Source organism: Portunus trituberculatus, chromosome 19 (genome assembly GCF_017591435.1).
Source record: "Portunus trituberculatus isolate SZX2019 chromosome 19, ASM1759143v1, whole genome shotgun sequence".
Taxonomy (NCBI): domain Eukaryota; kingdom Metazoa; phylum Arthropoda; class Malacostraca; order Decapoda; family Portunidae; genus Portunus; species Portunus trituberculatus.
In genome coordinates this window covers 3752662-3769794 of record NC_059273.1, presented here as the reverse complement: position 1 = coordinate 3769794, position 17133 = coordinate 3752662, and the positions used below count along the sequence as shown (strand labels likewise).

Genomic DNA, 17133 nt, shown 5'->3' with positions numbered 1-17133 from the left:
ACCTGGGTATCACTGACGTAGGATAGAGATCGACGAACAAGAGGACACTGCAAGATCATGAAAAGTCAGTGTTTGAGGGACATTAAAAAGTTTTATTTTTCCACATAGGACGGTGAAGAGATTGTAGTAGCAGAAAGTTTGCACAAATTTAAGGGAAAGGTAGATAAAAATATATATGGAGAAAGGTCACTATGAGCCCCTCTTGAACCCTGTAATATATATACAACTAGGTAAATGCATATATATAAAGGAAAATGAGTCATACAAGGGTGTGTACGTGTGTATGGTTGTGTAAGCGATCCAAACAGACAGAAGCGGTGGGTAAACGGGGGTTTTGGCAAGGCGAGTCGCCTCACAACTTGATTGAGCCCAGGAATTGGAACAGGAACATTATACTTCTCCAACGCCAAGTAAATAATAAGGAAACAACCTCACACCTTTCTGGTTCTGTTACAATTCCATCTAAATAACGATTAATATTTTTTACCATATTTTCTTCGGTCGTCACTCAATTTTCGGTGTTGTCCATGTTGAACCTTGTCTCAACAGAGTTAATTGAGTTGGTAAAAGATCACTTCATTTAGCTGTCACCCCAGCTGTGGGGCACCAGCCTTATTGTCACTAACCCCTAAGGAAATCAATAATCAGCCAATCAGTAATTACTTGCGAAACTGAAGCAGTTCACAACGCAGTAATTGTATTTGGTAATGTACCTGTGGCTTTAGTTGTGAAACAATGAGAAATGTCCATGTAGATTGTGAAGTGGAGACGAGTTTGTAGCCATATACTCTGTATTAACTTTACTCTCTTCAGAATGTCACTCTTCTTTTTCAGTATCATGACTTCAAGTGATGAATGGGATGAGGTAAGAGGAAAACACTTTATATGATTCTTTGTTATGTACATTGAATGAATATAATATTATCTGTACTAGATATCTACATACTGTAAAACTGCCCACTAAATGTAGTCATAACTAAAACTTGCAAGTTGCTGATTTGCTGAATTTGCTCAAACAATAAAGCTTTGCTAACTAAGCAATATGTCTTCATGGCTACCATTGTTAATTAGAGCTAGGCCTCTACACACACTGGACAATTGTCAAAGTCTCAGTGTTGAAGTAGTTTTGGCATTACATCTAAATATTTGCAATTGGTTGTTCCCCCCCCCAGAATTTGGGCAACATTGATGACCTGATCAGCAGCAACTTGAGCACCTTGGAAACAGAAGATGTCATATATCTAGAAGAGTATCTGGTCGGAGACCTTGACTCTCATTCTCCAAGTTTGTGGTCTGCATTGAAAGAGAACAGTGAAGGGAACACATCACCTTGTCCTGACACGAGACAGAAAGGCATTCACACTGACCAGTCAAATAGTCATAGAAACGAGGAAAATTCAGAGAATATTGATGATCCACCAGTGTCTCAAAAAACAACCAGGTTAGGGGTGTTATCCTTCCATAGTGTGATGTGCGTGCTTGGCCATGTATGAAAGCTCCGAGATGGTACATCAATATTACAGATTTACAATGATCTGGCAAATTAAGTTCTTTATTTTTACAGAAGCATTGACACTGCTGGCACCTCCCTTGACTCCAGACAGCCCAGAACCAACCGAGGAGTTCCCAAACCCAAGTTTGTTTCCTATGAGGCATTTCCCTCACTGACCAAAGGTATATTGATTTAGTCTTTGTTTATGGTCAAAAAAATTTTTTTTCTTATAAAAGTTCTTTTTAACTTTTTAAAATGATAGAAATATTGTGCCAAGATTTTGAAAAGATTTTCATGGTAAAAGATTGATCAGTAAAACACATCAAAGATCAGTGGAGTTATAGCCCTGGATATTCCAAGCATATCCCTGCCCATTTTTTACTCTCTGGCTCTCTGAAAGATGTTTAAACACTCTCTCTCTCTCTCTCTCTCTCTCTCTCTCTCTCTCTCTCTCTCTCTCTCTCTCTCTCTCTCTCTCTCTCTCTCTCTCTCTCTCTCTCTGTTCCTGATAAAGCTTATCATGTGTAGCAAAAGTGACTACATGCACATAATATCAAAGTTGGCATAAGATGACTTACCCATGGTATAATAACTTTTTGATCTCTCGTCTCTCGTTATTGTACCATGGACTTGCCATAGTTAGAAATAATCTTTAGAAATACTTTAATGTAAATATTTTTGAAGAAAATGTTCTGGAATATTCTTTGAATTTCGACATTTTCATATTTCAAAATCAAAACATCTCACTGAATGTGATCCTTAATTATAGGGAAACAAGGTAAAATAGTAGTTCAATTAGTGTTATAATAAAGATAGGCTTATGGCATTCAGTAATTTTACAGATTTGCTTTTGGTAAAAATAATGCTTGAATTTTCAGAGTAAGCATACTTGCATGCACATACAAATATTAATAATCATATGCAGCATCCAGCTCTGATTGATTGAGTTTATGTATTGTTGAATTCATCAGAAAGGCTTCATGTTCTGATAATTGAACACATTAACAGTTAACAATCAATGATGCAGTTCCTGTTAAGCTTGAAGTATTATTTGATGTCATGTATTTTACAAACTTTATTGTTTGTGGAGATAATAAGATTTTGTGTCAGTGTATCTGCACATAGCCCATACTGTCAATTTAAATCCTAGGTAGTCTGTGTGTGATGTATTCCTTGGTTCCTCAGATAAGCCATTTCAATGTGAGCTATGTGGGCAGCGCCTGGCCACTCGAGAGAGTCGAAGAAGACACATCATTGCAAAACACATCAAGGAGAAAAATAATGTCTGCAATGATTGTGGAAAAAAATTTGTTTTCAAATTGTAAGCTACATTTTTATTCATATATTGTCACTGAAACTCACTTGAAATTAATATGGTTAGGTAATTATATATTATCTTTATATTTCATATTCTAACCTGAACAAATAAGGGGAAAAACTTTATATTTGCTTTTTTCTTTTCATCATTATTATTATTATTATTATTATTATTATTATTATTATTATTATTATTATTATTATTTTTAGTATCCACTTAAGTTGAGAAGAATGAAGTAGACACACTTTTGCAGTTCTCTGAAGGCCCATGCAGCCATCCATTCAGCCACCCCAAACTTCACCTGTGTTTGTGGACAGACATTCAGTGTCCGTGGCTCGTATATGAACCATGTGCGTCGTGTGCACCAGGCTGTCTCAGAGGTCAAGTATTCCTGTGAGCTTTGCTTCAAGTCTTTTGTTGGTAAGTACTCAAGACTTCTTAGTTTTCATTTTGATGCAGTGTGGGATAAAACTGAAAAATGAAGCACAACAGAGATTTCTCATCACTCTACTTGTTTTATTATTGTGAATTTTTAATCTTAAATATATTTGACAGTTCTCATTCATCTTATGCATATTAACACAGATCTCAGAAAGGAAAGAAAGAAAAAAAATGTTTTTTCTTTGAGCTAGTTCACTCTATTATTTCAGTCTAACATTTTTTCAGTGTTGTTCACATTGGTTTGCTAAGAAAGTTTGTTGAACAGCAGATTAAGGAATACATGTATTTATTAATGAAAACATGTATTTATGAATGGTTGCTATTTTTTTTATCTGTATGTACACTTAATTGTGAAACATACACAATGATCAAAGACAATTTATTAATCATTAGGGAAGTAGAGGAAACTATACTTTAAATTGTATTAGTGTTAAGAGGAATAGAAAACTGTAATAACATGTAGCGTGGGAAGTAATGGGAAGTGAATTGCAGAGTTGCCTGACTGATGAGGAGTTCCCAAGAAATTATATAGTAAGTGTAGTAGAAAGATCTGTTAGTATTGAAGATGATGATTAAAATTTAATCATCATCTTCAATACTATAATATTTAATATTATATAACAGGAACACAATGCTCTGCCAGTTGCCAGTGTGTATTGCCACTTTTCACCTCTACAATGATATGACTTTAAAGAAATAATGCCCTTTTTGTAAATTGCTATTAGAAATCAAGTAAAATTACTATTGTGGCATGAATTCAACATGTGCACAAATTGCTTTGAATTGTTTTTGTCAGGCTTGCAGGAATGTAACATAACAATTTGTGTGATGACCAATTTATTTTTCTACCTTTTATGTCTTGAGAAATGTAAATGATCGTAAATTTTGTTTTCTTTACAGCAGCCACTTTATAGTCTCAGGAAATGCAAGAAATATTTTCATTTATCATAGCTAAAGCCTTAAATGGTATACAATGTGAGGTACATTAAAGTAGCCTCTGCTTTTCTCTTGCTACAGTTCTTTTTTACAGTTCTTCAAGTAAGAACTGTCCTTATGCTATTATGTCCAAATCCTGCATTACAAAAGTTGCTTTAGTGAATAAAAAAAAAAATCATTATTAATATGATTTTACACGTTTTTGCAGATCATCACACACTACGTCTTCACTTGATATCTGTTCACAAGCCGAAGACCATTGCCTGCCTTCACAGTGGGTGTAATAAGGTGTTCTCCACAGATGCCCTCATGAAATCCCATTACTGGTGAGAAGCCCAAAGGTTTTGCCATTGCTAATGATTATCATCAGTGTTCCTGCTTAGACATATAATTCACATAACCTGGTGCTGTGTTTCAAGTTCTCTGTGTCTGAACGCAGGTATCATCTCAAGCATAGGTTCCCGTGTGATGTGTGTGGCCAAACCTTCTCCACCGAGTCCTACATGCACAAACACCGGCGCACTCATTCAGGTCAGCCAGATGGCTATTCTTACATTAATATCACCATGAAGGTCCTTCATATCTCATGAATTTTGATGCATGATATCAACCTAAGGGTGCGTCCACACATGCTCGGAACATTTGCTCAGAACATGTTCAGAGCAAATTCACTAACAAGCTTGTAACAAGCTTGTTAACAGTCATGTCCACACGAGGTTGGTACCACGAGATCGCAGCATGTTGGCAGCAGTGGTGTGGACGAGGTTTTCGTGCTAGCGAACATGTTACACGTATCACACAACTTGACTGTCTACGGTGGAGAGATGGAGTGGACGAGAGACCAGACGGTAATTCTCATCAACTTATAGCGGTCACACCCCGTATTATGGGATGTGACGTGCACCGATTATAAGAACTGCTGCAGCTGCCAGTATAGCGTCCTCAGTAGCTGCCACGTGTGGACAGCTGTTCACCTCACCTCTGCTACAGAACAAGCTGTTGCCAAGATCACTAGCTTGTTCGTGCACTCCTGTCCACACCTGTGTTACAAACATGCTATCTAACATGCTACGAACCATGTTCGCAGCAAATGTTCCGAGCATGTGTGGACGCACCTTTACAATATTTTTTTACAAATTTGTCATTTTCTTGCAAATATATTGTGACACTATAAATATATTTCACATGACTGTTTTGAACTACTTGGGTTACGAAATTTTAGTACATGTATTTACTTAAACTCATGATTCTAAATATTATCCTTTACAATACCAGAAAGAGCTCTTACAGCTTTTAACTAAAATTGTCAGAAGGCTGAACAGCTTAAGCTTTTGAAATTGATCCTCTATCCAACTGTTTTACTTCTATTGGGTTTTACTTTTCTCTTTGATATTATTGGTGTGTAAGGCATTGAACCTGTGACTGCTTTGCTTATTATCTCTTTGTCCTTTATGGTAGCACACATTTCCAAGGTTGAAAAGTTTAATAAAGCACTGATATGGACCTTCTACTCTGATGTTGTATTTTAATAAGTATATTGCAAGTCAAACACATGATTTATCACATTATCAGTATAGTTGAAGGCCTAACAGAGGAATGTCACCAATTTTATTCTAGGGACATTTGCTCACTTTCATTTTTTATTTATTATGTACAGTAAGTCTTCCTTATATGGTACTTCGTTATCCGGTAAATTCACAGTTACAGTGTTTGGTAAAATTACTACCCTTGATTCTATTTACAGTAAGAAAAATTCACTTCACAGATACGGTATCTGCTCATGTTTTGTTTACACCGTACCATAGCACCACCACACTGCGCGGCCTCCACAACAATCAGTCTCTTCCCATGTTTCCCACAAAGCACAAATGAAATCCTTACAGCATGTTTTTTTATGGATATTATGAGTAAGGGCTGAAATCCCTACTGTTCCTTAGCCTCGGGAGGGACATCATCTAATAGAATACGTGGTGAGTGGAAGGTAAATAAAAACATTTTCTGTATATTTCTTTTGCACAGTACTTTACATTTTTATATATGACTATTTTCATGTATTTTCATGTGTGTAGGGATGACTTTCGATGTGCTGGAACGCATCCCCTATTATTACATGTTATAATGGGTTCAGTATACAGTAATTCCAATTTGCTGTAAGGTTTTCAGGAATGTACATGTACCGTATAACGAGGATTTACTGTATTTTATTTAGTTTTTGTTCAGACACTTGTTCTTAGATTCTTTTAATTATTCTTTTTATTTTTGCAGTAAGTAAGGAAAACAGATTTATGTAGTGTAGCACAAAATTATTACTGGCACATTTGTGGTATGTTGTAATATGCAGGCATCAGGCCATACACATGTGTTGACTGTGGCAAGACCTACCTGAGTGTGTCGCACCTCAACAAACACCGACGAGTAGCCCACTCCACCTACAGGCCCTTCCAGTGCTCCTTCTGTGGCAAGTGTTACAAAACCAAGGATCAACTGACCTTCCATGAGAGCAGCCATAGAGGTGGGTGTCTTGGTGTGCTTCATTCAATTTTCATTATCTCTCACTTTCACCATGACACATGTTTTTATTATTTGTCATTTATTTGTTTATTAATAAGGTTAGCAAGGGGAGGCACATCTTCCTTAGGTGTCATATTGTCCAACTAGCTTCAGTATACTAAATATTTCTCAACACTTTTAAATGGAAGGTAAAGTTACAGAGCAGCCATGGCCAGGCATTTAATTCTTCCATAAAGAAACAAAATTAGTGAGTGGCAAGGAACAAAAAACAACAGAGAAAATAATTTATTGGCCACTATAAATCAAGTATTTTTTTTAAATACTATTTTGCACTGTATATGTGTTAGTGATGCCTTTCCCCCATTCTCTCTCTCTCTCTCTCTCTCTCTCTCTCTCTCTCTCTCTCTCTCTCTCTCTCTCTCTCTCTCTCTCTCTCTCTCTCTCTCTCTCTCTCTCTCTCTCTCTCTCTCTCTCTCTCTCTCTCTCTCTCTCTCTCTCTCTCTCTCTCTCTCTCTCTCTCTCTCTCTCTCTCTCTCTCTTGTATCGTTATCATTATTTAACTTATTCTTTCTTCTCACTATCTCAGTTTGCTATTTCACTGTGCATAACAATATATGTATGTATGGTGCATGTATTATATGCTGTGATTTTTTTTCTTCTACAGGTGAAAAACCATTCCAGTGTGAGGTGTGTGGATATGCTACAGCTTATAGAAACACTTATTATGCTCACAGAAAAAAACACCAGACTTCATCTTCAACAACCACTGCTCACAAGAAAAACATGAGTGACATACTGTCAACTACAGAGCATTTAGTAAGTGGAAATAAGAACACTAGTGTTGCAAAGAAGGGAGAGAAAAACAAAACTCAAAAAAAGAAGTCATCCTTATCCCTATCAAAATGTAAATCCAGTCCTGGAGTTTCATGTAGCAAGATATCATTGCTGAAGAAGGCAGCAACTCCCATATTGCTAGATACAACTCTGGGGGGTGTTAAAGGCACCAGTTCTAGTATGAGTGTGTCACCAAGTACAGCCTCAGTAAATGTTATTTGTGTTGTGTCCAGCGAACCAAATGACACTAGTGTCTTGCCTGAATGTAGTAGAAATCTTTCCACAAATTTTCCTCTACCTGTGGATAGTCATTGTAAGAACATGCAATCAACAAGTGCAAATTTTATGTCTAGTGAGCCTCTGAATTTGGTACTTCCTCCAGATAGTAACAGTGCAGTGACATGTCCTGGTCTGCATCAGACTTCTAAACCAGATACTTATGGATTGGTTACTAATTGTGATGTAACAGAGGAAAATTGTAAGAAGAATTATGAAGAACAAACTTCATGTATAATCCTATCAAATGCTGCCAAATGTTCCTTTCCTATGTGTGAGAGGAGTGATGAATCTCTCTTGCTGTTTAAAGTTGATGATGAATCATATGTGGCATTATGTCCACATCATTCCTTGACAGACCTTGCTGATGATGCAGTGAAAGAAGCTACTTCCTTGAGAGGAATGACATACATAAACATAAGTGCACAAGTCCTTGACAATTTCAGTCAACAGAGTGAAACAACAGAGCAAGAAACTAGTGACTCTGTGAACCTCAAAGTAGTGACTACAGAGACAAATATTTCTGAAAGCATAGCTCACTCTCAAAGTTCACCAGAATTGTGTGGAAAACACACCCCTAATGATAGCTCATTGGTACAGTTTGTGTCACAATCAGCTTCCACAAGACCAGAGGTTTGTATCACCAGCATGCCAGTTTCTCAGCAAATGGACTGTGTAAAGCCTAACACAGAGGTGTGTCTCAATGAACACCTGTCAACAATGATGGAACTAGACCCAGGAATTGCTAGCCCCTCTGGCCCCATTGTAGATGAGTCCTTCAGCCTTGCTGAAATGGAAGTTCACTGTCTCTTGTGTGAGGAACAGTTCCTTTGTATGGATGATTATGTCACTCATCTAGAGTCTTGTAACAGTTAAATACTTCGTTTAGTTATTCAAATGAAATACAGAATTGTAATTTAACTTATTTTTATAATAGTATAATTTATTTTTATATGAGCTTTGATATCAGTGTGTTACAGTTAGTTATGTGTTGTAGTGAGTTTGCATGTTAAAATCCTACAGATTTTGATATATATTTATTACAATAAATATCCACAACAAAAATATCAGAGCAAACCTCCTCACTCTTACCTTCTGTGCTAAATCCACCTGGTCTACCCATTACTCTCAACCCTCCAGCAGACACATTGAGTGGGCACAGAGGAAGTCAACAGTGGCAGTGTTGGACCTGGGGAGTGACAAGCTTTCTCTTATCAAAGCACATTAACTTAGATGCAGCAGCAATTGCAGTCACAGCTGCAGCTACCAGTCACCAGCTCCCCTGACATATTGCCTCATGATGACATATTTTTAATTGATCCCTCACTGCTAGGATGGTGCTTGCCATTTTGAAGGATGCTGGACATATTCCGAGCACATTCCTTCACCCTTCACCATCCACCGGCCCACAGCTAAGCCCTCCTGGGTTCTGTGTCTCTTGTTGGTTATTTAGGCATCATTGCCGTCTCTCATGATCACTGTTCACTTAGGTAAGGTCATCCCTCTTCTACCTGGGTACTTGGGCTTTCTCCCCAATCACTATATAATGTTTCTATCTATGTTTTGGACTTTTGTAAACTACCAAAAAATCACTAACTCATTATTGTCTCATCTCCCTCCTCCCAATTCTTAATAAGTGACCATATATATATATATATATATATATATATATATATATATATATATATATATATATATATATATATATATATATATATATATATATATATATATATATATGTGTGTGTGTGTGTGTGTGTGTGTGTGTGTGTGTATATATATATATATATATATATATATATATATATATATATATATATATATATATATATATATATATATATATATATATATATATATATGTATGTATGTATGTATGTATGTATATTTATATTTATATACGTAGTTCTAGTGTACGCAGGATTTTACTCTGAGCAGTTAGTAAAAAATTACGTCTGATAGATATAATTTTTAATTATGAAGCTATGAAGAGTAAAATTTATTTTTTAGGGATTTTGTATTTAAGATGAAAATAAAAATAAATTTGAATGTATATGTAACACAATTGATACGAATTAATACTTTTGACAATAGTTGGAATTGTGTTGGAAGGGCCGGTCCTGGAAGGTGCTAGCTATTGGGATAAGCAACCTTGTAGTGGCGAACTGCTCATCGTGGCAGTGTTGCCAGATCTACCGAAATTTCATGAGATCTACTGAAATTCCGACGAATCTCATGAAATACCGAATTATTGCTGCAATCTACAGAATTTTGATAGGTTCTCCAGAATTTCTCCAGAAATTAAACTTCCCGGTTACTGGTAGTTCGAAATTCATTAGAGGGGAAGGGAGTGAGCAGAGCAGAAGGGGTGGGGTGGGGGGTTAGCGAAGCTAGGCCTCTGGTAGTGCCTGCATGTAGTGCCCACAGTAGTATAAATAATATTTATTCAGTTTATAACCCTCCTATACCCTTGTTTGTTTCCCACGTAACATGTCCCTCCCTTCCTTTCCTTCCCCCACTCCCCCCAAGAAATCAGACTCAGTACACGTATTTGGCCTCCCTTCCCTCCTCCACTCCCCAGTTGGAATCAAGTAGTAAATGCGTATTTCGCCTCCCCTCCCCCCTTTTGTGGATCACGGATAATGAGCCAATGTACCCACACCTCTCTACCTTCATGCTTAATTTGTTGTGCTTGCCTCACTCAAGTGCAACGGTGGAGTGAGTATTTTCAAGCATAAATCTCATGAAAACAAAACTGAGAAACAGACTGTCAACTAAAACTATTAGTGGGATGCTTCACACAAAAAGAATTATATCAAATTATAATTGTCATGATTTTGAAATAAAAAAAGAAATGGTTAAAAGAATGAATAGTGAAATGTACAAGAATAATTTAATGTGAGCAGGAAACAGCAGCTGAAACCACTGCTGATGATGATGAAGTAGAAGACTGATGTATGTTAGGCTAAACTAAGGTAGTTCGTTTTGTTTTGTGAAAGAAGTAATTTTTTTCTACCAGCATATTATAATAAAGTATTGCAGTACGGTACTTACAGAAAGTTTCTTAATTTAATTTCACTACTTCAAATATATTCATATAAAAACATTTTTAATTTGATTATATGTACATATATTATCGAGTGTGTCTACTGATTTTTTACCTATATCTACTGAATTTTTCCGTACATTTCTACTGAAATTTCACCTGCGCCATCTGGCAACACTGCATCGTGGCGGTGGGGCGTCATGGTCTAGGAAACGACGGTATTAGGTTGTTGAGTAGTTTGGTTGCAAATTGCCGTAACATTACAATACTGTAGCTGGTTGAGGTCTGATACATGATCATGATTGCTCTGGTTGGGATATCAACTTCATAGAACCTTCTATTCACGAGTTTGAGAAAATATATAACAGAAAGGTACGCATGGGTCCATTCGCATGGAGGGATAATTTCGAACGCGACACCTTCATGTTTGCTCGTAGGGAAGCACCCTTACATTGGTCGTAGGCCCGAAGGGTATAGTGGACATTTCTTCACTTTTTAAACCATAGATAGGACCAATATGATATATTTTTGTTTGTTTGTTTACCATGCTTACACACACACACACACATATATGATACACGGCCCGGTAGCTCAGTGGTTAGAGCGCTGGCTTCACAAGCCAGAGGACTGGGGTTCGATTCCCCGGCCGGGTGGAAATATTTGGGTGTGTCTCCTTTCACGTGTAGGTGCTGTTCACCTAGCAGTGAGTAGGTACGGGATGTAAATCGAGGAGTTGTGACCTTGTTGTCCCGGTGTGTGGTGTGTGCCTGGTCTCAGGCCTATCCGAAGATCGGAAATAATGAGCTCTGAGCTCGTTCCGTAGGGTAACGTCTGGCTGTCTCGTCAGAGACTGCAGCAGATCAAACAGTGAATTACACACACACACACACACACATATATATATATATATATATATATATATATATATATATACACACACACACACATATATATATATATATATATATATATATATATATATATATATATATATACACACACACACACACACACATATATATATATATATATATATATATATATATATATATATATATATATATATATATATATATATATATAGGTTCGAATCCCACCACACACACTTTGTAGCTATGCCATTTGTCGAGTAGTTTAAAGATATCTACATGTCACCATGATACCCATGCAGGTTCTTGGTGGTTACACCAAAGATGCGCTTGGGTGGTGATATGGGCCCAAATATAGGTACCACTATAAGTAAAATTGCCTGTGCCACTAATGGGCAAAAGCTTAACAGCGCTTCCCATATATACTCTTCAAGCAAGCCTATAGGCGCTATCATTCTCAAATGCTAATGATACATTTCCGTTCATTGGCCAAACGGCGGTCAGTCGGCTAGCTGCGTCCCGTTATTGGACATAGGGACGGAAAGGATCTCGGCGAATCTTAGTTTTACTGTAAGAATAAGCTGTACTTATTTAAAATCATAATTTCAGATTTGAGGAAATTTTTCTGTATCTGAGGATAGTTTTCCGGTATTCTAAGGAATTCTCACAAAACCATAGTAAGAACCCTCCTTTGGCCGAGACAAAGATTCTATCTTGTATATTTCTTGCTACTTAGCCGAGATAGAAGTCACCGAACGTTCTCAAAACAAGTCTGTGCGCGGGGACCACGATGGTGAGTGAGTGTGTTGATAACTATACTGTTGTCTCCTGTGCATACATGAAGCCTTTTTTATGTGTGTTGTGCATAGATGTACATATTAAGAAATAAAGTTGAAAATATTGTGCAGGTGATTAACTTTTGGAAGTAACTGGATGAACTAACACCTTTCCTCCCAAATACCAGTATTCTCGCTTTGGATTAGGCTATGTTACGCTTTTTTTGTTATTACAGTTAAAATGAAAATGAAGGAGTCACTGTATGTAATAGATTTCAACTGTTCTATATCATGTAAAGGTAAAGTTTAATATAACTTTGCCATATTTTTCTACTAGTCTTCCACACCTTCACAGAACCCATTGTATACATATATTGCGGTAATATAAAGACTGAGGAAAAAATGTCACCAACCCTCTAACCCCAACAAGCTTTAGGGACCTTTAGGAATGTGGGGGTGAGACGAAAACAAGTATTTTCCGTGGAATACATGATGCGGTTAGGTTAGGTTAAATTATTTAGCTAAATTGTTTTTTGTCTCACCCTACCCGAAAAGCCCGCATTCCCCACAGGTCCTCAAGCTTGTTGTGTGTAGAGAGTTGTTGGCATTTTTCTGCCACTTTATATATATCATATTATATGTGTACAATGGGTTTAGTGAGTGTCTGAAAGAAAATAGTCGAAAAATAAGGTGCTACTGAACCAATACGTGATTTTGATAAAGGTCTAGAAAAAAATTTGTGAAGAAATGAAGTGCTGGAGTTATGGTGGTTTAACCTACTACAACAGTGGTAGCTGTCACAGATGTATCAAAGGCTCAGTGTGGGTGTGAACAGATGGAGCACAACACAACACCTGGGACCAGGAGTGCTACATAGATACTTGTTGATGCTTTTTTTTTTTTTTTTTATACCATGTGGGCTTTTCATGGGAATTTATGGGCTAAAGGGGATACTTTTTGGGGTATCTCCTATCTCAAAGCCCACCCGCTAGGAAACCATTGCCCTGAGTGAGGAAGCCCAACCTACACACAGACCATGGACAGGATTCGAACCCATGCGGTTGGAGACCCCTCGGACCTCCCTTTTTCATTTAACACAGGGTCTGATGTGCCACAGCACCCCATAACACACACACTTCAATTAACCACTAACCTAACTGACCCTACCAAGTGACACCCAACGTGGTACAACTACCCCAGCACAACCTGGGTTTTACCCAAGGAGGGTCATACTGACCTCAACAATGAGTGAAACCCATAGCCTACAACCTAACTCAGACCATACATTTGGCACTATGAGTTTCCTCCCTACACTTCTTCCTCTCTGGTGAGAGGGCAGAATCCAGCCTGGGTAGCTGACCAGACTGTAAATGTTGCTGGTATGGAAGGCAGCTAGGTAATGGCAGACCAGTGTTCAAGCTGCTTCCATCTCGAGTAGGAACAAAGCTGCCACATAGCAGCAATACACTAAAGTCACGCACTCAAGATAGATATCAAACCCAAGGGGAGTTCAGAATCTATTGTTTGGATCGTTACAGAGTTATACTGAACTTTCACCATTATGAATACACTTGTCTCACAGTAAAAGGAAAAAAACAAAACATTGTCGTCAGTTAGATATTTCAGTCACATATAAGAAAGTGATGTCCGTCGTTATCCTTGCAAATTGTTTGTTCCCGAGATTAATGTTTGTCAAATTTATTGCTTCCTCCTTATTCTTCTTTTCTTGAGAACTCTTCAGCTTTCCATCATAGGCCCTCCTTCCTTTTAATGATCTGTTCTGGTTTTCATGCTACCTGTAGAAGGAGAGCAGAATACACACCACACGGAACAAAATTATACATCTGAAATGGCTAGATTTTTCCATATCTATACTGTGAACTCTTTCATAAGTCTTACTAATCCTTTCCCCTTGATATAGGCCCAGCACTGTGAGGACTCCACAGTTCTCCTCCTGTTCCTCTAGCTTCATCCTCATTACCTTAAATCTTGATGGTCTGCAGGAAATGTTTAGGTGTTTAGTTAAGTTAGGTTTCTTGGGTTACACATTGAATCCAGTACCTTATGATGTTGATTAACATAATTGATACTGGCTCAGTAAACAATATGTAAGTAAATATAGGGAAGAACTAGCTATTAATGTCACACACCATTTCATTTTCTTCAGTGAATAGTATTAATTTTACCTTTCTCTTTTCAGTTGTTCTACTCCTTCTTCAAGTCCCTGATTGGGAAAGATGTTGTTGTAGAGTTGAAAAATGACCTGAGGTATGCTATTTTTATGTTTATTACTATGATGAAATAACCTTTGATTGGGTAGATATGACACTCATACACTATATCAAGTTTAACCATATTGAATACATATCCCTTAACCTTAAATATGTTTCAGTATATGTGGCACACTTCACTCCGTTGATCAGTACCTCAATATCAAACTGACGGACATTAATGTCACAGATACTGAGAAATATCCACACATGGTGAGTGATGATATTTACTTGAATGGGCACTCCAACAGAAGTTATTAGCTTTCATATTATGCTGATAACTTTAATTGGAATTGTGTTGTGTTAAGGTTTGAAAATTTTAGATGTAATAGTTTTACAAAATTTTAGGTTGAAATTGCATAGTTTACATTGTATTAGATAATCCTCCATAGTAGCTGATCTCTCATCTGCCTACTCTTGGTCTTTTGGTAGTTGGATGAATATCTACTGCTTTGCATGGATGATCTTCTCATCTTTCTTTTCTCTCAATTCCAGTTGTCCGTAAAAAATTGTTTCATCCGTGGATCTGTGGTGCGTTATGTACAGCTGCCTGTGGATGAGGTGGACACACAGCTGCTGCAGGATGCTGCCCGGCGGGAGGCACAGCAGCAACGGCAGTAACTAGCTTTAAGTATTATAGTAAGAAAATTACAGAAATGCAGTATTTTACTTCTTTGAAATAATTTAATTATTTATTTGTCCATTCCTAAGAGTATGAATTTGACACAAGTGCTTGTATTATTTTGTATGACAGTAAACATGGTGAATGGTAATTAGCAAGTCTGTCAGGTAATAGAAAGTACCTGAGTGGTTAGTGTGATCCTTTTGTATTGTACTCTGAAACAAGACTTTTTTCTTTTATTAGAATCACTAGTTTTGATGTCAGCAAATGTCTTTTTAAATGACAACCAAAACCTCTGCTTGTAAACTATCTTTGTTACTGTGTCTGGCCATCCACTTCACAGTGTTGCATATGCAGCCATCAGAAAAGTTTTTACATTTACACCCAAACTCTTTATTCCAATGGAAAAAATTGACATAATAGTAACAAATATAACTGCAAAAGAAAATTACCTTACTGGGAGCTTTATTGCATAATTTGTGAAGCAGTAACTACATTTTATGAGGTTATCTGCAAGCCATTAGTTTTCATCCTTTTTAAAAGTTATTACAAAGTGTAAACCATTGGTTTATTGCTGGTGAAATACACCACACATGGTGGTGTACTTCACCAGCAGAACATGTAAAATCAAACTAATCAGACCTGAAGAGACATCATCTACCAGAATCATAATGTAACATCCTCACATTAAGGAAAAATAATAAATATATACATTTGCTTAGCAGGAAACTAGAACGTTTAAATCCAAGCCCTTGCCTGCAATAATGTATAAATATTTAAGATTTTTTTTTCTTTCTTTTTTCCTCCCACTGGTCAGGGATAATAGAAAATAAAATTAATTAAAAAGGCTCTCTTAAAATTCCCATAGATATTCCAAATAGAAAATCCAACTAATGGAGGATAAGGGTCTTGAAACTTTTCTCTTGAAGGAGAGGAAATACAATAGCAAGCAAAAAAGTTTCAGAATTTACTAAAAGGAAGAGAAAGAGAACCTGTTTTAGCTAGAGATGAGATGTAAAATTTCCATTTTATGTTACAAGTAAAGGACAGATTGATGATAATCAGTGTACAATAGTGGAGCTCTTGAGTGTTACTGAAGTAAAGGAAATATTTATCTTAAATGTTGTTGAGCTGATAGATGGAGGAATTGAGTTTTGGAGACAGTGAATTGTTCTGCCTCAATCAGAGATCAGAAGTTAGGCATTCTGTGGCTTCCCTGTATGGACTCTTATTTAATTTACCAGGGATAAGCTAATTTAGAAATTAGTTTTGATGATGCTAAACTCCTAAAGAGTTTCGGTTGCCATATTCTCCAGATATCGCAGTATTTCACAGAAAAGTTGGTTAACTCAATATTGTATATTTTTGGATATTTTACTATCACATACTAATATATTAGAATAACTTTAGTATTTTAAACACATACCTACAGCATAAATGCCTTAATAGTAAAATTAAGGTTATAACCATGCATTGTGTTTTTTATACCATCTCAATCCATGGGAGAAATATTACTTAGATTGATGATTGATTGATTGATACATTTATTGTTGCATTAATAATGGAATGCAACAAAGGAAGAGGATGGACCTTGCCACCCAGCGAACAAAATTAGGTGTGTACTTTCCTTGTGAATCATTAATCTCTGCAGAAGTGAGGTGAAATTATTGTAAAGGTTTTGTGCTATATTAAAATCTCTAAAAATGAAAGAGCTTGGTACACCAGGTGACTGATTATATTTT

At 36.8% G+C, this 17133-nt stretch overlaps 2 protein-coding genes across 4 annotated transcripts; both read left to right on the top strand.

Moving 5' to 3' along the window:
• The first annotated feature begins 298 nt into the window (after window positions 1-298).
• LOC123506258 (Krueppel homolog 1-like) lies at window positions 299-8875 on the top strand. 3 transcript variants are annotated; one of them, XM_045258197.1, is made up of 11 exons: window positions 316-410; window positions 550-704; window positions 835-865; window positions 1173-1441; window positions 1565-1674; window positions 2678-2813; window positions 3064-3230; window positions 4396-4513; window positions 4627-4718; window positions 6529-6699; window positions 7363-8875. In XM_045258197.1, the coding sequence occupies exons 3-11, from the start codon at window positions 839-841 to the stop codon at window positions 8682-8684; spliced, it is 2412 nt and encodes an 803-aa protein (XP_045114132.1). In that variant the 5' UTR covers window positions 316-410; window positions 550-704; window positions 835-838; the 3' UTR covers window positions 8685-8875. The 3 variants fall into 3 exon arrangements, with proteins under 3 accessions (XP_045114131.1, XP_045114130.1, XP_045114132.1); XM_045258196.1 differs by lacking the exon at window positions 550-704 and having other exon boundaries at window positions 299-410; XM_045258195.1 differs by having other exon boundaries at window positions 308-704.
• A 3566-nt stretch (window positions 8876-12441) lies between these two features.
• LOC123506124 (U6 snRNA-associated Sm-like protein LSm2) lies at window positions 12442-16862 on the top strand. The gene is made up of 4 exons (XM_045258013.1): window positions 12442-12516; window positions 14700-14767; window positions 14892-14982; window positions 15265-16862. The coding sequence occupies exons 1-4, from the start codon at window positions 12514-12516 to the stop codon at window positions 15388-15390; spliced, it is 288 nt and encodes a 95-aa protein (XP_045113948.1). The 5' UTR covers window positions 12442-12513; the 3' UTR covers window positions 15391-16862.
• Window positions 16863-17133: the final 271 nt, after the last annotated feature.